The 25,388-nt window shown below is 43.3% G+C and overlaps 1 protein-coding gene across 1 annotated transcript in view; it reads right to left on the bottom strand.

Moving 5' to 3' along the window:
• Positions 1-25,388, bottom strand: part of stau2 (staufen double-stranded RNA binding protein 2) — an 86,105-nt gene that overhangs the window by 44,474 nt on the left and 16,243 nt on the right. The window contains exons 6-11 of the mRNA XM_085763504.1: positions 19,827-19,986; positions 16,010-16,117; positions 8,449-8,661; positions 7,930-8,067; positions 3,767-3,895; positions 1,557-1,614 (exon numbers count right to left, since the gene is read on the bottom strand). Of these exons, the coding sequence (XP_085619630.1) occupies positions 1,557-1,614; positions 3,767-3,895; positions 7,930-8,067; positions 8,449-8,661; positions 16,010-16,117; positions 19,827-19,986 (806 nt within the window). The remainder of the gene's footprint in view (positions 1-1,556; positions 1,615-3,766; positions 3,896-7,929; positions 8,068-8,448; positions 8,662-16,009; positions 16,118-19,826; positions 19,987-25,388) is intronic.

Below are 25,388 nucleotides of genomic sequence, written 5' to 3'. Positions count from 1 at the left end.
CATCTCACAGACTATTTATTTGTCCCCTAAACTGCTCTTTCTCAAGCTGCTGGCATTTACTTTGCTGGCATTTGGTGCGAAGCTGCTTGCAGCCGGTTGTTTTATCAAGCTGGGACATCACATCTAATCAAGCTCAGGTACTAGAAAGCTTGCAAATCTGCTCAAGCAACACCATGATTATGAATCTGCACATGTTTTTTCACCTGTAGTAAATATGAACTTACTTAACTCCAACACAATGTGGAATAAATGATAAAACAACAGCGCTGCCAGACTGCGGGGATCAGGAAAACAACTGAAAATAGAATGTGAAGTCTTGAAATAGCGTTTGTGCTTTGGTGAGAGGAAGGCTTTCTCCTTGTTTTCATTTTGATCTCAGACAAGACAGCCAACTTAACAACAGATAGAAACCAGCTGGTTCTTACAAAACGACATCCTCACGCTTTTCAGTGGAGGGCCCTCCGAGTCCTTTACCCTCTATACTGTGAAAGAAAATCTCCCTTAAGGCCATTACATTCCCGTGTAGCTACACAAATTCTGTCACGAAAATATTTTGTATTTGTCTACGCTTTAAATTATCCACAAGTTGCAGAGATTTTCCAAATGAGGACATGGCTGAGGAGGCTGTCTTTTCTATGTCTCTGCATATTTGGATCTATTCTTTTTTTTCTCTTTCTTTTACACACACACACACAGATGGACAGAGACTTAGTAGCTTGTTTACATGCAGTAAAGAAAACTGGGCCGATATAAGCTTTATGGCACGTTGACATGTTGGTTTTCAATACACAAGGAGACTAAACAAGATTTAAGAGATTTGAATGAGAATTAAGCCTGCAGTATACATACCACAGACATGTTTCACACATGTCCACTAGAAAACATGATGACAGCCTCTTGGCAGCACGGCGTTTGTTGTATTCGGCTGAATAAGTCAAACAAGTTATCACTGCTGGATTTAGAATAACAGCAGTTACACTCCAACAATACGTCTTAATTGGTTAACACGCACTTCCTCTGTTTGTGATGATAGTTGTGTTACTTCAAAGTTGCAGCGCTTTTTGAGGTCTGTCTATTATTTTTTCCTCCAGCTGGCATGTGCTAGACACATACAGCTAAGTGAGATTTATCTTGCTTCACACAAATCCCCCTATCATATCATCACATATCCTGCCTCATAATGTGCTTTGTGTCTCTGTGTGTAGGATTAAGGGGAAAATGTGTGTGTGTGCATCTGCGCTCCCGTGTGCTTGTGTGTTAATCCTGAGTGAAAGGCTACGTTTTTTGGACAGGAAGGCAGTGGGGGGACTCCCTGGAGGGCCTCAGTGTGCTGGCCCTGTAAGCCTGCGTGAATGAGCCTGAATTCGCAGGCTCCCCACGAGGACGCACGGCCGATTAAGCTGACAGTCAGAGGCCCATTGACCAGTCACAGAGATTAAACGCCGGGCCATCTTGTCGGCTAAAACCACCTGCAGGACGGAGGGGAACGATGGAGGGCCGGAGAGGAGGAGGAGAAGGAAACGGAGAGAGACACAGGGAGACGTGCGGATACTCACTGTTGCTTGTCGCTTCGGTAAAAGACGCCTTTTGTCCGTTCCAGCCTTTGTTGTCCATCTGTAGTGATGCGGAGAGAGAAGGAGAGAAGGGGGGGAGGTAAGAGAGATGTAGATTCTTGAACAGACAGCTTCTTCACGCATGTCAGACAAGTTCCTTCCTACTGTTTGGGCCACAAAGAGACGAGCGCTCACAGGAGGGGATGCTTAAGGAGCCTAGTGTCTGTCTAGGCCAGCTACATAATTAAGGGGGTTGTCAATGTTTAGGGACTTTAAAAAAAAAAGGGCTCCTATTCAATGTGTTACTTCTGCTGCGGTATGCGTTACAAACGGTAACAAACACACACATACACACACACACAGCCACAAACACACGTGTGTGAAGTGTGAAAACAAATCATTTCTGATGTGTGTGACAGTTACGGAGATGACATGGTTGTAAACAAACGCACCCCCCCCCCCCACGCACACACACAAACAAACACACAAAGTCTCTTTACACTTTTAGCACAGATCACCCACAGTCCCACGGTGGGAATGTAGCGCAACAGAGCTGCCAACAAAAGGGGAGGCAGGGAAGAGACAGGGAGAGAGAGAGATCTGAAGAAAGACAACCTATCCCACAAAACAGGATCTTGTTTAATTATTCCGCAGAGCTCGGGGTTGTCTAAGGATCTAAAGAGAAGTAGGGCGGCCAACTAATTCTTATAGAGATGTTTTCAGAGTTGTCGAGCCCATGCAAAGCCATGTATCAGCCACTAACTCCGTTCTGTCTAAATATTCCTTGCCTTGAGTGTAACCAGAAAGGCCTCCGCTGCTTATTTCCAGCACGGCAGACTCTCATTTATCTGAAACCTTAGACATCAAAGCCTGGTGGTTTATAGGGCTGACAAATAAAACATGCAATGATGCAAAAAGAAACTCGATAACTTGTGTGCAGCGTTTGACATTTCCGTGTCGACACCTGCAACTCAGTTCAGCACTTTCAAAGACGGCGACGTGCCGAAGCTTTGGACGTTTTTTCAGGGTTAACTACGTAACAGACGAGCCTGAATACACCAGTGTTTAATATGAGGATTAAGGCAAAGGGAAACACTGACTGCAAAACTGGGCTGTGGTTTCTTTGGGACTACGACTCAATTTCACAGTCGTTCTGATAAGAGCAATGTGTCATCCTTTAGCTCTATGGTATGGCTGTCTGAGTAAGATATATGCAGCAGCACATATCTAACTAATGAGCTGTCTGGGGAGCGCTGGATAAGTCCTGGTTTCTGATTCCTGGTTATGTAACACAATCTCTATCTACATCAGTTCCCTTGAGCTTAAAAACCCACGAGGGGGAATAAAGATGATGGTGATCAATGGCTGCTTGCAAAACACATTCGGTTCAGAGGAGCTGAGCAAGGTTTACGTAATAGGTCAGCAGCACTGGGATGCATGGTAAATCAGAGAAATTGACTGAATATCAGTATTTTTTTTAATTCAGCACACGGCTGTAGAGATTAGATATGGCGGTGCGCAGAATTCCTTTTATGTAATTCGTCACCATACGGCGGCACAGGTACTCACTGTCCAACATCCCCATCCCTAGAGCCCTGCTGGTCGCACATCTGTAAATACCAAGTGCAAAACGTCCTACGTAACATTTAAAGACCAACTTCAAAGGGTAAATACGGAACATTAAGACTTGGTCTTAAGGTTCGGGGTAGGCTATGCATTATGTCAATGTGTGTGTGTGTGTGTGTGAGAAGTGATAATGTTAGTTATTATGAAAATGTGATTTTTATATATTTATAAACTTTATTATTTGTTTTATTTTATTTTAAAATATCAATAGTGGTTTAGTGATTATTAGTGGTTATATATGTATATATAGATATATATATAACCACTATTGACATTTTTGAGATACTTGTTATTGGTTGGGGTTTTTTTTCCAATCAGATGTTTTCTTTATGTTTATCACGCCTGTGCACGTTGGATGGTTACCCACACCTGTTATGGGATGTGTTTTTGAAAGCAGGGCACTGATTTCCAATAACCTTTCACCGCGATGTGCATACACTATAACTACGCTCCCCAATCAATATTGAAAATAATCATAAACTGCGGTCATGTCAGATTTAAAACTCCTTTCTGTAGTAGAAACCAGCTGTGCTTACAGTTATACATCCTATTACAGTAGGAGAAGTGCGTATAAACAGAGCTGGTACCTCGGTGGGGCTCTGTGGGACTGTGGAGGCCTTGTATCCCAGCTGCAGTAGCATCGCCTCGGCTGCGTTCCTCTTGGCCACCTTCTTGTTGGGTCCTGTTCCTGTGGCAACCTCGTTATTCACCTTCACCTGCATGTGCACGAATGCAAACACAATCAGGATGCAGACGCAGAAACACACATGTGTCAAAGAGCATAGGAATGGCAATATTTTAAAGATCCAAGTTGAATTTTAGAGCCGTGCATCTGACAGCTGCTCAGGAAAGTGGGTTACTTAAAATCAAGGTTTTCCAAGCCTTTGCTCTAGTTTTCACATTTTCAGTGGAGAGCATTCTGCCCTGCTTTCTGAGGCGAGTCAGCCGTGCAATTTACATCGCACAGAAAGCGCTCCGAGTCAAGTGTTTGTTTTTCAGTGATCCCAAAACATTAAATCTGTCTACACAGAATGTAAGCAGATATTTCCAAGAGAATATCAGACGTTGTTATGTTATGCAAACAGACAATTACACTGTACAAATAACATTCTGGGAGCCAAAGCCTGTGAACAGCCAGGCCTCAGTGCACTTACTCAAAGTGCTCTGACATGCTCAGTAAGTGCTCGTTTGAATGCATCAAGTAGGCCACGACATACAATGACAAAGAAAGCCTCAAATTACTAAATTACTCAAATAAACACAATAACTCTTTTATTAAATTGTTAAAGATGATCACCCCCAACAAAGGCTTCTGACACAAAGTGGAATCTTTTTCTGACGGATTCAGACAAAAGACGCAAAAAACAGAGACTCATTTGAGCCCTGCTGCTTACCGAGGGAAACAATGTGGAAATTTTAGAAGAGTGAGCAGACTGCACAAAAGGAACACACACTCGCAGGGCTTAATGTGTGTATCAAAGAGGCATGGAGAATAGGTTTGAGGCTGAATTACTGCCTGATGCTAAGAGAAGCTCTGTTCTTCGTATGAAAGAAAAGATTTACCGAAAGAGAGACAAAGAGTGAGAGTTTGACTAAGGGAGACGGACACAGATTAGATTTTTTGAAACTGCAGTTAAAGTGTTGTGCGTGCATTAAAGTGGACCGGGTTACACCAGCTCCACTGGTTGTTTGTCTTATACAGACTTCTGACTTGGGTTAACTCTTGCTGACACACACTGATTACAGCAGCGACAGTTGCATTGGTCGCAGCCCAGATTTAGCATATTTTGTACATATATTTTACTTTCTACCAAAAGAGATTGTAAAACAGTTTGTAAAGCACTTTTTATTCGTTCTGACATCTACATTTGGACTATAATGTGGTTACTGCGATACCGTTTGCATGGTTCACGCCGGTGAGACAATTCAAAAAGAAGCCTGACTTTACATAATGTTCTTGATTATCAGGTTCAGTTTGAGAGTGTGGCGGCTCATGGTGAACAGCTCATTAGGCATGACTGAGCCTAATTGAAACGGAGGAGCTCGTTCACTTGTGGAGATGTGTGTCTGATATTTTTCTGAATAATGTTTTAATCCTGCTATTACTGAGTTATCAGCATGCATGTACTCAGAGAGACTGGCAGCTAATGAGAAAGTTTTGACATTCAAGCCTGTAAAAGTAAGGGGGTGGTTAAATAGAGACAGGAAAAGCCATTCCCATCAGAAAGTGTGCAGATGTAATTTAAAGGGATAGTTCAACATTTTGACAAATTGGCCCATTGCAGAACGTTACGAGACAGAGTTGTTTTCAAGGCAAATGCAGAGACTGCTTGCCGAAAAACTGCCCTCGACAGGAACGCGCATCAGCGGTTTTGCATGAATTTACCTTGAAAACAACTCTGTCTCGTAACGTTCCGTTATTATCTCATAGCGTGGTGAATGTTCAAGTCACAACTTGTCCACCAGAGCGTTTTGGAGTTGTTGGATTGTGTATTTGATGAGTTTGATGAGGAAAACCAAGAAATCCCATGAGCCTCCGTAGTGTAGTTCTGAGCAGCTCGCGGCTCTGTTCCGCTGTTCTAAAAATAGCTTGCACCGACGATTAACAAACCTACTGCTATGACTATAGGGATGGGCCAATTTGCCAAAATGTTGAACTATCCCTTTCTCTGAGAGTAATGTAGTGTAAACCACCAAAAACTGGTCCAGAATAAGTTATATCAAGCTGTTTTACTATCATATAGTAATATTGGGCTTTTTTGTATGTGTTACCTGCAGTTCTGAAAAAGGTATCTGTGATGAGATCCCTAAACCAGACAAAGCCCCTGCTCTGTTAACTGGATTAGTGATAAACAGCAAATCATCCATAACTTTGTTAAGGGTTAAAGGTCGCTCCTGCAGCAAGACCATGAAATTTTATTCTGTTAATGAATACTGGCTCCTTTCTGCACAGCCACAGTTCTGAAGCACACAAGACAGTCAGTGTGTTTTCTTTACTAGCAACAACAGCTTGAAATGGCGAGTTAATAGTATGAAAGAGTTGGCTGCTCCGCCGGGGAAAACAGGCCTGTAAAGATGGATGTTCTTCTATTCCGAGCTTTAACTGCACGCAATAAAAATAATGAATATTAAACAGAACTTTTCAGGGAGGACGGGAGAGAGAAAGAGTAGGAGTGTAAGTGTCCAGGACCGCAACAGTGTGCAGAGCAGAACTTCTAAATAACTAAAATACAAAAGCATCTTCTACATACAGTACAAGATGGTGCTAGAGCTAAGAATCTTTTTATATCTGGTAAAAAGTTGCACACTGCTGCGTTACCAGTCCTCATATCAAAAATCTGTAGTTGAACATTAAGTAATAACACATTTCCCATCCCTTAATGCAGTTTAAGAAAGAACAAAGCAGGTTTAAGTAGTCAATATGCACCTGCTATGCGGTTTGTGCAAAGTAGTGGAGTTATTATGATAAAGTTTGGAAAAACATGCCGCACCATGTAGGTAAATTACTACTTTTTTAATGCTCAGCGTGGAATTTCAGCTGCTTGAATTCTCCTGATCGAAATAGCAAAAGACGTATTTTGATGACATCATGGGATCATGGGAGTTGTTGTCTTCGCCATCGCAGCTGATGAAAATCAATCTTACTCAACTGAAATAATGTCCACAGACTGTGTAATGTATTAAACCAGAAACACTGTGGCTAGTAGACTGCATGGGGATGGAAGAAGGGCTGCAGCCCAGAGAGATTTAAAACACAACCAGTGTGCTTCTCCACTGATTGAAGTGACTCAGTTCCAGTCATTAGTTGTGTTTTAGTGGAGGCCACATGCAGATGGTTCAGCTGTGTGAAACCAACTTGTCATAACATAAGTAAAATGTGTTTATTTACACTCATACTGAGGATGAAATCTACATTCAGTTGATGTAACAGGCAGTAAAAATGAGATGTGAGAGCCTGATGCATAATCATGTTGTTAACTGTGTTTGCCTGAGGCCTTGTGCTACAACATAGAGTATACTGGTGGTACACAGGATTGGGGCTGGGGGTGCACACATGACAGAAATAGGAAACCAGATCATAGTCCCACGAGGAAACTAAGAAACATGTGTTCTTGTGTAGAGAGGTTATATAATGCTGCTGGCTTCCTTCGGCCAGACGGAGAGGGTTTATTCTTGTTATTGCCATTGGCTTGTTCTCTGTCTTGAAACTCCGCTCAACAAGGTTATAAAAAACCTTCCCACCCGTATTCTTCATCCACCGACCCATGCTGCGATCATTTGATTTATCCATTACAGTAAAATTCAGCCGATGATCATCAAGCTCCCGTTTTTCCTGGTCACACATAACCCCCATCTCCATCCATCTGCATCTCACTTCACTCAGACTAGCATGAGCTGAAACTGTCAGGGAACCGGTTTCTTGAAGTACTGTATGCTATGAAAACAGCTTGGCTGTTTTAAAAAATAAAAGATTATCAAACAAATCTGTCATTTACCTGTCTTTTTCTTTTGTTAACCTAGATATATTATTTATAAATGTATGAATCTGCAAACTCATATTTGAATATGTTGGATGCATTGAAATCTGCAAGGGTCCACTACCTGGGGTGGGGGGAACTGGGAAGTTTGTTTGTTTTTTTGGACAGGAACTAGACTTTGACTATTTCATGTGTGAATTGTATATTTTTTGTTTGTTATATTTGAAAAATAAAAGAGACCTTGATCAAAAAAAAAAAAGTCTGTCATTTACCTGCATGATGAACTCCCGGCGTCGAGGCATCCCCCTCTCTGAGAGCAGCAGATACTCGGGCTCCTTCTCCTTTTTGGCCTGTTGGATCTGGGCCAGACGGCTGATTGGGTTCATGCCCTGGCCATAGTCTGGTCCCGTCTGGCAGAAAAAAAAGGGGAGAGGGGGGAAAGAGATGATCAATTCCAATTGTTGAATTCATTTATTGCCTTTTCAAAAAAATTGTCAGCAGTCTCCAGAGTTTTTGCTGATAAGAGGAAAGGAAACAGATATCAGGATATCAGATTCAACAGATAGATGCAAAAGATACAGAGACAAGTACTGTAAAGCAACACAGGAAATTAGCTGAGGTAAAAAAAAATTCACTATATCGTATTTCACAGATTTATTTGAATATGGAGACACTCGTGCTAAATATTTGTGCAGTACAGGGCGGTATCATGATACCTGTACCTTGAGTACAAATGGCTTCAGGGCGTCAAAAGTGTGTGCGTTATGTGGGCTTGGTCTGTGTCCCGGTACCTTGAGGATGGTCTTGGTACGTTTCTTGTAGTGCGTCTTGGGTTTCTCCACAGCGGGGATGAAGGGCAGCTTCTTCAGGTCCTGCAGGATGGACAGGGCGGCACGCTTCTTGGACAGCTTCTTACTGTTGCCCTCGCCCTCGGCCGAGAACTCCCCCACGCTGACGCGAGTCAGGAAGCTTTTCATATGTGGGGGGCCGCTCTCCTTCAACACCTGGTGGGGACACAAGGTGCACGTGAGAAACTTTGGGTGAATTAAATGTCCAGTAAAGATCTCCAGACACCAAGTTGGTCACAAAATGTTTTACAGACAAAGCAGAAAAAGGCAGGAAATGAATCTGAATATGTGAGTGCTTGTTTTTTTTTTAATGCATGATATGTGTGAGTGCGTGTGTGTGCAGCGCGCTCTGCAAGCAGCTACACCAGGTGGTCCAAAACATCTGCTCTCGATGGTCACAGCGCTACCCACCCATATACGCGTGTGTTATTCATATACAACACACACACATGCACACACTGACGCAGAAGCACACACACACAAGAGTAACATGTTCCTAGATGACAGTCTCTAGTGATGAAGGCTCAGTTTCCTTCCTCTAGCCTCTGGTCACCTGGGAGACCTAAAACAAACACCGGCTGGCGTTAGGTCATGCTTCTGCAATCACATCCACTTCCTGTGAAGTCCGAGAACAGTGTGCGAGTGTGTGTGTGTGTCTGTGTGTGTGTAGCAGGTGGGGTTCTCCCAAACCTTATTTAGAAAAACACACTGGCGGAAGAATTAAGTTTCACTAACTTACTGAGTCCAACAGCGCATTTCCAGCTAATGTGGTCGCCTTTTCAATCTGTAGCTCGCTTGACTTTCCCCCTCGCTCTAACCTCCAGCTATAATGTAGCTGCTGCGTGGACGCGTTTCTTTGGACTTTCTCATACCCCCCACCCCCCCATCCCCTCTTCCCGTGCCCCCTCTCTCCTGCTCTCCTTCATTTGAGCTCAATTTGCGGTGCAGAAAGCACAAATTGTAGCAATCAGATGCAATCTAGAAACAGTTAATTTGAACCCAGTGACCGATGAAACAGATTAAAATGATAAGCGGAACCTTGAGCATTCCTCGAATTCTTCACACATCAACACAGACTAATACCAGGCCTTGAAGAGAACAAAGGGTAATGTGTGCAAAACCCCTCCTGCCCTGCTACAGTACATAACAATAGCTGCACAATTTATGATTTTGTTCAATTAACAAACTACTGTTAATTGACAAAGTTAGTTTGGTGCATGAAAGCAGAAAAGAAGGTTCAAGGGTTATCAATTATCGAATTTATGCAGAAGCTCCAGATCTCGCTTTATTACCAACGGATATAAGTAATTTATTTGCTGTAAAATTGCATTTCACCGTCATGAAATGCAATCTATAAAAAGGAGTTTTTAAATCAGCTTCATAAGTACGGTACTGCAGCATATTCTTGTTAACACTGCTGACACTGGGCCCCGTGGCTGCTGTCAGTGTACCTGTTAGCCTGTCAGCATTCCTGCACAATGACTTGAAGTATACAGCATGTAAGGATGTGTGTTGCAGAGAAGCCTTGGAGCTCTAGCCGTACGAGCTAACAGCCAAACCCTCTCCCACCCAGGGGATCTGCTCTGGTCTTGCTCATCACATGAAAAAGGAAACACAACATGGCAGCTTCTCATGCATTACAACATTCAATAGGACTGGAAATGTCCCATTTCTGAGCCGTTTTCGACTTTGTTGATGGCGTTGATAATGACACTACGCATCGCTGGCCACTGGTCGGATGAGATTATGTCACTTGGAGGAAATAAATATGAGCTGCTAACAAAATATAGATGCGGTTGAGTCTCTGGTGATGAGTCGTCTTCAGCTGTCCTAATTCTGTAGCTGTGCTCAATCACTCACCCAGGCTCGCTCTCCCTCCTTGTCCATCACCGGCTCCCTCAAACATGTGTAACTGTTCAGTTTATGTGGTTGAGTAAGATGGTAGGGTAACCAAGACATAAACACTGTTGCACAAGGGGATGGATTCGCACAAAGGCTAATTTTCCACACACAAACACAAGTGCATACAGTTTTTATGGAAACCAGGATGTTTGCTTTCCTTTTTTCAGATCGCTCCTTTCAAAGCAACAAACTGGGAACACCGCAGAGTAAGTGATGGACAAGTGCTGCGGTGATAACATTCATGTGTGCTGTCTGAAGTGAAAACATGCACTTAGCAACAAATGCAACGACTCAAATGTGGGTTGTATAGGTTTATGGTATAGTCAACAAAAAAAAAAAAGAAAAAAGTACAGAGACAAAGCGTGCATCTGTGCACACGTCACACAATCTTGGCCCGGGACGGCGGCAGACGAGCTGCAGTCAGTCTCCTGGCAGACGACACGGGATCTGCGCCACGCCGATGGGATTTCAGTACTTTCATTCATTTACACGCACACCCACACACACACCGACACACACACATACATGCAAACAAACACACAAACACACCTGTCTCCCACCTAATGACAAGGATCAGGTTGTACACAGGAAACTTTTTTTTTTCTCCAGTCCCCCTTCTTGTCTCTTCATCTCGTCTTTTTCAAACATGGGAGGCCTTCTCTTCGCCTTCTCATAGAGACATTAATACCCCGAGCAGTCTGAGGATATGTGCATGCGAGACCTCAGGTACTCTGGAAGAGGAGGCTATGGGAGCAGGGTAGGACAATGGTGAGGACTGGGAGAGGGAAGAAAGGCTCTTTTGTGACGAGTAGTGGATGGACAAGCCCTGAGGGAAGCAGCTTCTTGTAAGATGGGTGGTTCTTGGCCCGGACCCTCTTTTCTTGTGTCCTCTTTGGAAAAGGAGCCTCCGATCCAACACACAAGCTGTGATTTATAGATTGGTTCCTCTTTGATGCTGACATCTGTTTGATATTGCCTGACGGGCGGATTAAATGAGCCAACTGCCTCTCAGGGTGGCGGCGACCCTCATCGTTGCGGAGGGATGGGAAAGCAGACACTCGCTAGCGGTGACTCACGAGTAATTTCATGCCCCAGCGAGGGCAGGGATGAGATGATGTGAAAACATGGCTGCTGCGAACGGTCTTCACATGAGAGATGACCATTATGGCTCCGCGTAGCATCCGCAAATGCATTAAGTGTGCGTGCATGTGCGCGAGTTGGAGAGTTTGTTTGACCGGGGGTGTGGGAGTGTTGCGTTTCTTCTCACAGCATCAAAGAAGACACGGTAAAGAGGATGTGACATGGCAGGAAAGGAGATGAGGCCAAACTTTGTCTAATGAGTTATAATGTAATAGAACCAATGGGCAAAAGGAGACCCATAGAGACATGTAATTCATACTTGGTCTCCAGCCATGGCGTAGTGGCAGGGTGAGAGCATATTGCACGCAACATGCTGATTGAGGATGAAAATGAATCTGCTGGAGAGCTATCAGGAGTATGAGGCGGACAGAAAGGTATGTAATGCCAGGAGAGGGAGACGATGATTGCAGCTTGGCCTTCAGACAGTTTACTTTGACATGGCACAGGGAAAACAAATGTGCTGTGACTGATATGCAGAAATGGAGGATAAAATGAACATCTTCATGCGCGGGATTTTCGGCGTAACGAGAATAAAACGACAGCTCCTCAGGAAATAAAATTTCCATTTTGTCTCTGAACTTTAAATCGAGAAATCAATTTGCAGCGCAGAAAAGGTCAAACAAACGCAGCACAACATTGCTGTCACCGAAGGCCTGCAAATCGTAACTTGTGAAAATAGGCAAAGATTATTATCCACTGAGGGAGATGTACTGCACATAGATGGTGAAAGAAAGACAAAGTGGGAGAGGAAGCTGAGTGAGAAGTTACTGATTTACAGCTCATCAGGCAGCAGTAATGAACAGCCAGTCTGCAGACTGACAGTGAGCAGAGGAGAGGCCGAGGAATGTGTGGCTGTGGTTGGATTTTTTTTTTAAAAAGGAGAAGAAAAAAAAAAACGCTACTCTCAGCTTCCACTTTGGATGGACTGAAAATGAAAGTGGAGTAATTGCTGTCAGTGACAAAGGCATGACAGATAATGAATCACATCAATCCCGATTTAGCAGGCTGAAATTATTAATAGCAGTTCCAGGAAGGATGACCATGTCATGCTCTGATGAACAAATGTGTTTTTGAACAAAGAGGAGAGAATTTGGTGGTGGTGGGGTGGTTATAAGAGGGAGGATTGGACGGCTTTCCAGATCCTTTTTCCAATGTTGTGTAAACTCTTATTAGCAAGAAAAGTCAACAGAGTGAGGAGAGTCTCCCTCCCTTCCTTCCCTCCCAGTCTCCATTTCCTCTCACCCCCAATCCGCCTATCCCCCTAGCCTCAACACGCTACCGCCCTGTGTGTGATTTTTGGGAATGATGGTAGGAGAGGTGGAAGGGAGGGATTCTGTGGAGGAAGGGAGGGGGCACACAGAGTAAACTGAGCCTCCCTTGTTTTTGGCACCTTGCAGAGCGCAGAAGAAGAAGTGGAGGGAGCGATGAGGGAGAGAATATTGGATGAGTCAGCGAAGATATGGTGAAAGCCAAGGAGAACGGACCCAGCAGGTCATGTAAGGACACACTGGAGTTTTTTGGTGGATTTAGAAAAGTTGGGGGCAGCGGCTCTAACGCTAAAAAAAAAAAAAAAACTCTGCTAGGATTCCCCGGAACATCTAGAGGAGTCTTACTGCGCAAAACTTAAACCCTGACTAAGGCAGTTAACCCCCGTCTTATCCAGCAGAGCGTGCCAGTGGGAGTTTGTAGCATCATCGGGCAGTGCTGAGTTTATCAAGGACACAAACCCTCTGCCAAAAGCTTTTTTCCCCTGAGGCGGCTGTGAATAAGAATATGTTCTTATCAAACAGACACCACTATGACTGAAGAAGGAAGCCCACGCAGAGGCGGCTTAAGATTCATTTCCTCTGATGGTCGCTGCATGCTTGCGTGTAAAAACGAACTGACAGCGCACTGGCATGAAAAGGGAAAAAATCCTTTGCCGTGATGCATGCACCAGGATTTCCCACAGCCGTTTACGGAAAAGGTGCCGGCCTGCCTTCACAGAAACTGATGACACTGTCGGCGCAAGTTTGGAGAAATGTGTAAACATCTCCACGCCACCGCAAAGGATGAGACAATGGGGCTCACTGGGATTGAGCAGGCGCCCCGTATACAGAGGCTACAGTCCTCGCTGCAGCCGGCCCCGGTTTGAATCCCCTGGCGGCCCTTTTGCTGCGTGTCATCCCCTCTGTGTCCCCATTTCCTGTCTCTTTCTGACTGTCCTATCAAATAAAGGGATAGTTCACCCAAAATTCAAATTTCACTCATTATCTACTCACCCTCATGTCGACTAAGGGCTGGGAGAAGTTTCAGAGTCCTCCGTGCCTTCTCTGAGTTACAGCGGGGCTCCGTGCAGCACTGCATGTCCATATGACGGTAGCAAACGGGGCTCACTTTTCTTCGTCCAAAAAGACACACCAAAAAACATCCAAATACCTCCATAGTGCTCGTCTGTAATGTCCCTCTTGTATTGAAGCCCCAACATGAGAAATTGTTCCGAAAAAAATTAAATAAGTCTATGTTTTAAGCTTGTTTGTAGCGGAAGCTCCCAGTGTTGCTCTGCCGGAATCTCGCGCGATTTGCAGAGCCGTGAACTGGGTGTCAATGCAAATCGCGCGAGATTTGGACGGACCAGGAAGAGAAGTGCTGGGAGCTTCCGCTACAAACAAGCTTGAAACATAGACTTATTTAATTTTTTCGGAACAATTTCTCATGTTGGGGCTTCAATACAAGAGGGACATTACAGACGAGCACTATGGAGGTATTTGGATGTTTTTTGGTGTGTCTTTTTGGACGAAGAAAAGTGAGCTCCGTTCGCAACCGTCATATGGACATGCAGTGCTGCGCCGAGCCCCGCTGTAACTCAGAGAAGGCACGGAGGACTCTGAAACTTCGAAAGTTTAATTTTTGAACTATCCCTTTAAAAGGCATGCAAGCCCCAAAAAATACTTGGAAAAAAAAAAAAAAGATGAGACGCTGTCGGTATCATAGAAACCGGAAAACCTCTCCTGGTGAGGAAACGTTGGAGGGATGCAGCTCAGTCACAGTCAGCTGCAAGTGTGAGAAAAATAACCTCAGGCTCATGCGAGAGAGCAGAAGCACTGAACTGTAGTTAAGTTTAGTCTGATCATCTCCAGCTGGAAGCACTTATATATAATGCATTGAAATTAAGGTAATTTGACGCTTGAAATTCAGCAGAGGGACTTGTGTAACATTTATTTAATCAAGTAGTCTCACTGAGATCAAGAGAGACTTGAGTAAGGGAAAACCTGAGTGAAGATGCTGTAAAATATTGATTGTCTCAATGACTCTCATCAGACGTTCTTTCAAAGTGGATTGCTTCACTGTCTGCTCCTCACAATGAATCACACAGCTGAAGAACCAAATGTCCATATGAAACTGTAGGAGACGCAAAAAGAAATCCAGATTTTGAAATCTGACTTTTGATTAAATCACACAGTAACTGTGGACTGAGCAGGGTGGAGGACGAAGTCTTTTTGAGGAGTGGGTGTGGTGTCCAAAAAGCAAAAAGTAACATTTACTTTGTTTTCTTCAGAGTGTGTGTGTGTTTATTCTTTGTTGTTCTATTGCAAAATCCATATTAAACTTCTTCAATTTTATACATTAACTGGAGTCGTCATTACAAACTCATGTTGGCTGTGATGTGTCCAGAGGCAAAGGTTATTAATGGTCATGTCAAATTAAATTACAGAAAAATGTGTAGAAGTGCAACACTGGAGCCTTGGAATGCTGTTTTTGTTGAAACTGTGTCAGAGACCTTGCTTGTTTTATTGGATTGTTTCGTATCGTGGGTATATTATATAGCAAATTATGAAAAAATACATTTCAAACATTTCAATTAAAAAATGGAAAATGAATATTCAAGTTGTTTAAGAAAGATTCTGAGGAGTGTACAGGATGGAAACTAAATTCATTTAATCATGCAGTACAGTATGACCAACACTGTTCAGCACTTTATCAGCTGAGTCATTCTGAAAGTCACTGATGTCCTACATGAGTTCGGGAACAATCTGAACCTAACACCATGAAAAATTCCAAAAGTCTAAAAACAGAGCAAGTCATCTATGCATTTATGTTCTCATATATTTTTTTTTAACACATTTGAGATAAGTGACCTCAATGATGTCAAAATTAAGTGGATACCCACACATACTTATACTGATAATTCTTTACCCACAATGATAATGAAATGTGTTCTGTCTGAGTCTCCTCAGCTTTGTCAGTGTTTGCTAATGAGTTGTTTAGTTTTCGTAATACCGCTCTATGACACGCACAGACCCAGAGAATTCATCTTGACTAATCCTGTACCCCCGAGCTCCATGGTCATATCCTCATTTCCCATTCACTTGTGTGATAACTTGGAAAATACTGTACATGACTTACAATTTACCGTAGTACCAGTGATAACATCGCCACATGGCCTTGTTTACGTGGCTTAATGTCGTCATATCATTCTCACCTCAAAGTTCACAGACAAGTTCCTCTTGAGGGCGATTTCGTAGACTAAGCTGATCTCCGATTTGCTGGCATCCGTGCCTTCCTCAGTCTCCCCTTTCTCCTCTGGGTTCTGAAAAAACAATATCACGAAAGATAAATAAACACATCAGGGGTGGAAACGGTAAAACAACACTCTCTGATTGTGCTTTCTCACACCAGTGTTGCATATTGGTGATAGGTGTCAACATGCTCCCAGTAAAGGTCATAGCTCTATTTCTCATTATTAGATTTTCCCTTTTGAGTCACAATTTTGAAAACTTCCTTTACCTCTGACCTGCATGGACGTAAACACACACACATTCACACGCAGAGGGAGAACTGTCAGGGTGTAGAGTTACATCTGTTCTTCATGAACAGTTGAGAAAACAATGATTACAGCTAAAATTCACAAATGCAACATCCACCGAGAAGGTTTTGGCACTTTGCTGAATGCTAAGTAGCACCAACGTTACGGTGAATGCAAATGAGAGCGGCAAGAGTCTCTGACATCATCAAGCTTCCCGTTTGGAAGTATTAGGATTTTCCGGTAAATGAGAGCCACACATAAAGAATAAGTGGATTAGACCATATATTACTATGGAGAACATTCAACCTGCTACATGTCGGATGACTTCTTGGTAGGAATAATGACACCGAGAGGGAAACCGTCTTTTGCATTGTATGGCATTATCAGAGTGTGTCTGCAGAGCTCGTCCTAGACTGAGTGAGTGATAGCACTGAATTACTGATGGAATTACATCATTGGTCGGCACAATGTTGGGCTTTTTCTATTGGCCGCTGATGAAGATTTGGCCCAAACATTCTCTATTATGTCATCATTGGGTGTTTACAACATCCATAACAGTTGTCAATTGAGTTTCTTTTTAATTAATGAAAGCAAAATGCATATCCTAGATTTTTCCTGCTATACACAAAATAAATAATAGACCATAACCCAAAATAGTGGCACATGTCAAACCTCTAATTATTGGAATGACACACCTCGATCGTGGACGTCCGCCAAACTGCTGCAACAAAGAAGCCTGTCTGTTTTCTGTCTCAGATGCTTATCTGATATGGGATTAAGAACTCAGTATTCCTGGACATGATTGGTGGCCCCTCTGTCTGCACAGGAAGGTCTCTTACCTTGGGGGTGGGGGGTCCACTAAATTTGAGAATTATTATCTACAAACTATGTGTTCTCTATAGTCAAATTATTATTTGTGAACATCGAGAGCCGCCTCTTCCTCAAACCAGAAACTGGAGAAGAAGAACTCTGAAGGAAAGGATTGTTAAGGTCAGTGGGAAAGCACCAGCAGATTTTATTGGGATAACCACATATTTGTTGGATCCAGATAGACCTAACAACATTGCTATGTTAAAAATATTTTTTTTCAATGCACAAAATTTGACGCCCATGGATCTATGAAGTAATTCTGGACTTAATACCAGATGACTCTGTTCTGAGCCTTCAGTCAATTTAATAGCTTTTGAATTACCATGTTAGCTGTTTAAATATGGATAAGTGAGGCTAAGTCTAGGATAAGTAGTGGTGTAATTTTCAGGGATTACTTTATAGATCACTATATGCCTATAAAGTACAGTACTGCTATTCGTTTCTTCCACTAATAAAAGAAACAAATCCCTGGTTCACACCATGGAGATCATATCGTCAGCCATACAAGGGGCTTTTTGGTGCCAATCGTCTATGGGAATATAGAATGCTGTCTTGATCTTTATCTTTTCATGTCCAGCTCTTTGTCTGATTAAGTCTGAAAGGCTGTGGTCTTTCCCTTTGGGCTCCTTCCCATCTCCATCTCATTGTGTGACCTGATACATCGCATGATTCATACGGTGAGATCGCTTGGATTTCACAGGAAACAGCTACGTGGTCGGATGCACCTACCGCACTGGGGGACGAAAAGACTCGGCGCTGGCTGGAGGTGCGCTTTGTTTTGCGTGCGCTATGGCATACATCACCCGCCTCTTGTATATACGTACGCAGACACAGGAGAAACCTGAGAGTGAGTCAGTGCAAAAAAAGCCTCAGGCCTTTCTTCTAGTTCTTCTGTGTTTCTGCGGTTCTTCTGTGGTTTTTCTGGTTACAGTTTCCTCTGCTGCGGTTTCAAGTCTTTTTGATACATGTGATTAATAGCGTGCATCCCGTTTCAAGGCTGCAACATCAAGCCCCCTGGTTGGAAGTGTCTGCGTATGTCTGTGTAACCTTGTTCAACCTTCCTGTGACAGAGACAAATCGAGGGCTAAATCCGACCATGGCGCTGCTTCTACTTATGCAGGTCCTGGACAGAAAGTCCTAGTAGGAAAAGTATAAGCAGGATGAAGGACACATATAGTGCTCTGAGACATTAACACTCACCCTGAAGGAGCTGCGTGAATGAACAGTGATTGTGGGCGAACAGAATACCTCACATTCACATCCAGGCTCTTGGGGAAACTGATTTCGTAATAGCAGAAAAACATCCTAGATCAAAGGATCGGAAGAAGGGATTCCCTACTGACAGAACATCATTCTTAGAAAAGTAACTTCATTGTAAGTGTACTGTTTCACAGATCTAAATATATACATGATGCATGCAACGTGTTTTCTCACGACAAGAAGTGCACTTGTTGCACTATGTTTCCCATATCTTAAACCACTGGCACAGGATTTACAGGTTAGTCAGCAGTTTCGTTACTTAATCTACATAGCCTGAAGCTCTGTGAAGTTGTAGCTGTTTCTTTTGTGTTTCCTAAAGTTACACATTGTTGCTCAATCTGTGTATAAACACTCTAATTAAAGCGTCACTGATATTTACCTGTGGTCTTCCTCAAAATAAAGCTTTGACAGCCTTAGGTGAGGAGGAACACTTATAGCCCGAGGGTGTCTGTCCACACATTTACACATATAGGAGCGCGCGCGCACACACACTCATGTGATGACAGAGTGACAGACATGTACTGTAGACACAATGTGCCTCAATTTGTAAAGCAAGACTCAGAAGCAGCGGCAAACAAAGAGCTCATTTATGGAGGCCGACGCCACAAGACAGCGAGTCAGGCGAGTGAGAGGAGCCAAAGCGTTTTGAATAACCATCAGCAATGCCAGGCGTTGAGGATATGGGGTAATTTGATTTCCGGTGGGAGATGATAACAACAGTTAACAGCTATGCCTGAGGGGAAACTCTGGAAAGGTACAGTGACATAAGGAGTAAGCTGAAAGAAAAAGGACGAAAAAAAAAAAAAAAAACGTGGAGCAGATAATACATCTCTGCCAGGTGCAAACTAAAACTATGGAGATTGAAGGGCTTAAATTATACATTAGAGTAATTAGAGATGAGGTGGATTTGGATTCAATCTGGTGAAAGCTGGTTATGGATTCATCTCGGTAAATGCACAAAAAATCTGCGTAACACTCTTTAGAGTCTCTCCAGGGAGAGCACAGAGAGATCAGCAGTGCAAATCCTGACTTTTCATTAAGCGTAGAGTTTTCAACTTGGATGAGGTCGAGGGGGAGTCTTGTGAGGTGAAAGCAGTCACATGCTGAAGGGTTTGAGATTGGGATGATGGATGGACAATTTGAGCGGGGAGAGGTATGACCTTTTACAAAAGAGAAGGAATGACAAAATTGTTATCTACAAGAGCATGAAAGGTCAAGAACGAACAACATTTTATTTCCACCAGAGAAACAGAAGTCCCATTAAAGTTTTGTGATGGAAAAGTACTGGAAAGAGCAGAAGGGAAGGCAACAAGTGCATGGTAAACAACTGCTGGTAGGCCTTTCTGTATGTGTGTGTGTTTACCTGTGGTGGCCGTTCTGGGATAGGTTCGTTGCGCAGGGCTTGCAGGGCCTTCATGGCAGCGTTGTGTCTTGCCGCTTGGCGGGTGCGTCCCTCGCCAATAAACTCGTGAGTCCCCACAGACAGCTGCACATAGAAGATCTTAGGAACAGGATAATGGTACCTGGAACAACAAGCAACAGAGGAAAGAGGGGAATATTTAAAATTAAATTTAAAAAAAAACATTTTAACGCAACATCCGCCAAATTGGTGGAGTCTTGTTATTTTGTTTTCAGCCTTAAGCGATCATTTACACATGACATAAAAACAGATGAAAAGCGAGGAAGAGGAGGCCCCAACATTTCGAGCCAAGTTATCAATTCACACCGTTAACAGTGTTCCCAAATTAAAGGCCCACCACTTCATCAGGGTCAATTACTTCACAATGGCCTGTTGGCCAACCACTTGACTAATGCCTTGCTATTGAATCTCAGCTAAGGGATGCCTAACAAAGCAAAGGGACATATATATCCCCTCCTCTTTCTTCTGGCTCGGGACATAGATTTTCCTCTCTTTCTTCGGGTTGTGACAGAGCGGGACTGAGCCGTCATTGAGGAGATTTAGAGGTCTGCAAGTCCGCGTGTGTGATACCCCCTCCTGGGTCGGGGGGAGAATGGCTGAGAATGTCTGCCGGATCGTGGACAAGGAGGAAGAAATAGTGGGAACGCTAACAAGAGAGGAGAGGAACCCAACGTTTTTCATATCCGTCTCCCTGTGTCCTCTTTCTTCTCCGCCAGTATATTCTTGCATTCACAGGGACATACTGCCACCATATGTGGTAGACACCAATGGATAGCAGCAGTGAAGATTTATCCGTCTTGACCGGGGTCTGGTGCCAAAATGTACTCAATACTTTCATGTTTGTTCAAGGCATAAGCTTTTAATAAGAGACTGAAAATCAGTAGTTAGCGAGTGTGGTGGAGATAATTTCATGACGTGCTGAGAAAATAAAAACAAGATTTTTACAGATACGCATCTATCCCTTCTCCCTGTGTGTATACATATCTATTCATTTCCAGTTGCACCACAACATCCTACTTAAGACTGCGGCGGTTGTGTGATGTGAGATTTAATACTACTGTGTGGGAGATTGGGGAAGTCGAGAGGCTCGAAAATACAGAGTAGGAAAAACTGTACTACACGCTGGAAACTTTCACACAGTTTCTAGCGCAAACAACTGCTCACATGCATCGTTAAATGGACCGGATTCAACAGCGGCTTCATGATATGTTTAAAAACTTTAAGTATTCCCTATGTTCAGTCCAGTATATTTAATGACTTAGATTGTATGTTATTCTCCAGTGTCCTTAGAGTATAACAACAAAGGGGGGGGCAGTCATGCTAGCAGCCTTGTGAGGCCATGCACTGGTGTTTTAATATAAATGCTTACATTTAACGTGCGAACATGTTCACAGTAACAATGCTGGCATACCAAAGTGAAACAGGTTTAATGTTTGCTATCTTATCTTATTCAGTATGTCGCATTAGCGCTAAAACACAAAGTACAGCCGAGAGTGTCAGGATGCAGGTATGTGGGAATAAACTGACAAATTAGAAATTTGACCTGATGACACCACAAGGGGAGTTATCGTCATCCTGAGGAGGATGTCGGAGCGTGTGTTCAATGGAAATCAAAAGATTGATGGGGATGAGATATTTACTGTAACTTGTGAACCTTGCGGGAGGGAAAAAGTTACAGGATTACCAAAGATGTTGGTTTTCATTGAGTCAGAACTGTATTGTGCGACAAATTTCTGTTAATTCATCGAGGAGATGTTGACGTACTCTGCCGGTTTATTAAAACCTTGGACCTGCTGAGTGCTGGGACATGTGAGAAGTCAGGGGGATCATCACAGTCATCCAGGATCATCGTTATGGCTCCCTGGATAACTGCAGAAAATACCACAGCAACCAAACGGCTGTTGAGACATTTGACTAAAAGACAAAGACGTCAAACTAAGAGGGGTGCTAGAGATAAGTAAGAGTCATCGTCTGGGAATTATTAATGTCCCTAAATAATTCCATGGAAACTTACCTACAAGCTTTTTTTTTATCTGAATCACACAAGTGAGAAACTTTGTACGGATATTATGAGTGAAGCTGCCTTTTGAAGTGTCAGTAAGGTCAGCCAACATCACCAAAGTTAGTTTGTTTAAGCATCAACGTCACTCGGATCTTATTTTCATAGTTTCAGGCACTACATGATCTGGAAACATTGTATCTATCTAACATGGCAACAAACTAGAGCAGCCAGCAGGTCCTATAGATTCTAATCAAACCTCCATATTGGCCAAAATGTGTCATGGAAACATCCATCACCTTTAATCTGTGATTTCAGATTTATACATCTATGCAAATAATGATGCTCGCAGATGTCAGCCAATACCCTGGTGAGTTACGTGTTATTGTAACTGACAAACTGTGACATTACTAAGTAAATGGGACAAAGTTATAAAACACTGGAAGTCTGTTCACCCAGTTTTCCCGGACTAACTGTGTGTATTTCTGAAATACCTAAATCCTGCTTCCTCACCAGCAGCAACTTCTACATGATAACTCTTACGAGACGTCATTCCTCTGAACAAACCTCCCGTCTTCCCACTCTCATCATCCCTTTTCCCCCCAATCTCCTGCCCCACAGGCCAAACAATGAGTCAGCATTTTACTCCTAGAATTCCAGCAGGTCTTCCTCCAGCCCACAGCCCTCCTTCTCATCCGTCTGCTCTCAGCTCCTCCTGGCCACGGGAGCCTTCCCTGGGCGGGGGCCTGCCTGGCCCTCGCACGTCAAGTGTGGCCCCAGGGTCTCAGAGGACATGCCAAGTGCAACATGGGCTCCGGCCAACAGCGCAGAGCTGAGATGGGAGCAGCTGGGGCTGGAGCGCCGAGTACAGGTGCAGAGGGGAAGAGAGAGAGAGAGAGAGAGGAGGGAGACTGGAGCGAAGAGAAAGAGGGATGGAAAGAAAGAGAGAAGAGAGAGAGAGAGAGAGAGAGAGAGAGGGACATGGAGGGAGGCCTGTGGGAGACCTTACTCCACAACGTGGGAAAGTAGTGGCTTACACACAAGTAAGTCAGCCAAGAGCACAGGCGAGCACACGCACGCGAGCACACACACATGCACACACACACACCAAAAATCATGCAGACAAGAAAGGCAGGAAAATCACGTCAGCGCGCTGTGGCCAGAACAGAAATCAGCACATGCTGACTGGATGGGCCTGCACTGTGTTATCAATTATTATTGTTGTTGTTATTATTACTACAGAGAGGGAACCGGACCAGGACACCTGTAGGGCGGGTGTAGAGACTGTTGAAAGGAAAAGAAAATAATAATAACCCACCCGTGTGTCTTTGTGATGACGTGAGTGCGTGTGTGTGTGTGTGTGTGTGTCTGGTATGACGCAGGGACGAGCGACTGAGCGAGGGAGAGAAAAACCACCTGACGTGACGGCACAACTCAATCAAATGATAACTCATCAGCTTTTTAAGCAGTGGGTGATGAATTTGACTTTGAGGCCCAGCGGCTCTCTTTCATGTGGGCTGCGTTCGTTAAGGTTGCCGTTTCATCATAGTCGGTCAAAGGCTCGTACGCGAACACACACAGAGATAGACGCATTTCAAGGTGCAGACGTTTTCCAGGCCACACACACAGTCATACTGGGAGACTGGAGATATGGTATTGCAATTATCACTATTAATGACAGGGTGACATTTTAGATGGAAACCATTTTCTGCTGTGGCATGGAAAACTATTTCCTTTCAAAACGCCTGCAAGAAAAAACCTGGATGCGTCCTACTTGTTCTGAAACTAAACTTTTCAGTCCACTACTTTTGTATATGACACCAAGTGACATCAGGGATAGATGAGGTAAATATTCTTCTTAGAAACTGGCAGTTATGCAGCTTCGTACCTCATGATTTCTTCCTAAGGATAAGTGTGATGTTTTGGGATAATCCTGCATAAATTCCAGTAGAGTAAATCTGACAGAATAATTTAACAAAACTTAATTATGCATATTCTCAATCTCCTGTTGAACTCGACACTGCATAGGGAAAATGTTATTCCAGTCCAGTAATTTACTGGTGAACAAACCAGATGGAGAAGCTTTCAAGTCACAGATAAAAAAAAAAAAATAAAACCCCCCAAAAAACCAGAGTGCTCAAGAGTGATACATGAGATTGCACAGTTCTATTGAGTAAAAAAAAAAGAAAGAATAAAAATATGTGGCCTTTAATTAAACACATGACATTGTTGACCAGTTACAGATGGCAGCGTGCAGGGAGCCATGAAAATTTCAACAGCTTTGGCTGGCAAACCGGCGCAGACCGCAGAAATCAAAACCAAATGCGGTGCTTCCTTTTAGTCGTAAACCTGCCATTTTGCCCATGAGGACGCATCAAACTCGGTTTTGTTTCGAACGTAATGCCACCCTTAATCATCCCAGGCAACAGCGGTTGTTGTAAGAAACCCCAGCGGAGGTCACCGATACTACCCATTAGTCATTAAATATTAAATAGGATACTCATTAAGCTATGCAAGACTGTTGATACTGGCAACGGGCCATGTAGTGTATTAAGGTGCCTACACACTGTGCAACAAGTTGACTGCCTGTCGCTCTGAAGGAAATGAACCTGATAAATCCTTGGAAGCAATCAGCGTCAGACGATACAGTATATTCATTTTGAGGATCGTCAGGTGCCTCATATCAGCTCACATCTCTCATCTGCACCCTAGGGATTTTGAAAACGAAGCACAACAATTTTATTTCATGTATAGGTGAGTGAGCTCCTGCATTTGTGGTAGAGTGAATGAATGAATATGAATTGTTGTTGATTTGAAGTGATTCCGCCTTGAATAGTAATAACTGACTTCAAAATTAGTTATAAGATGGTGAACTGCTATATTCCACAACAATAAACTATCTTTATCTCTGCTGCGCTAAAGAGACTTAAGTGCAGAGTGAGTTTGAGTTGCGTACATTTGTTGTCGCAGTAGCATTATGCAGAATTACCGAGACTTCCAAGTCCTCTGGTTGGTTGAGTAATAGTTAAAGTCACATTAAGTGTTCATGGCAGTAAAATTCTGAAATAGTTCCTGACCAGATTTGTTGTATTTTTATGCCAAACCTCTAAATCTTTCCTGACGAGAACAGATTTCACCACCTTTCTCTCTGAATCGTCTACTTTTTTTTTTGACGGCCTTTTGCACTGTATTTCTAAGGGGCCTTTACGAGTAAGAACATCTAATTCGTAACGTTTGTATTCATTGTGGTGCAGCTCAGTTCAAAGGCCATCCGCTGTCAAGATGGTGAAGTAGTCTTAGAATCTCCATGGGATCAACGTGTTGTGGCTTCTGACAGGGAAGTTTTGTTTGTTTGTTTGTCTGTGGATGAATGAGGCATGGGCCAGGGGAGAACATAATCATTTTCTATTTAATATGGTGAATATGTTGTTTGATTCTGGTGGCAATCTGCACTCTCAGACCATCTACCTCACATCTGTATTGTTAGTTTTTGTTCATGTGCACAC

The sequence above is a fragment of the Trachurus japonicus genome, chromosome 20, assembly GCF_045865225.1.
Source record: "Trachurus japonicus isolate A0001 chromosome 20, Traja_1.0".
NCBI lineage: Eukaryota > Metazoa > Chordata > Actinopteri > Carangiformes > Carangidae > Trachurus > Trachurus japonicus.
The sequence above is the reverse complement of the archived record's forward strand: the minus strand, read 5'-3'. Positions and strand labels throughout refer to the sequence as shown.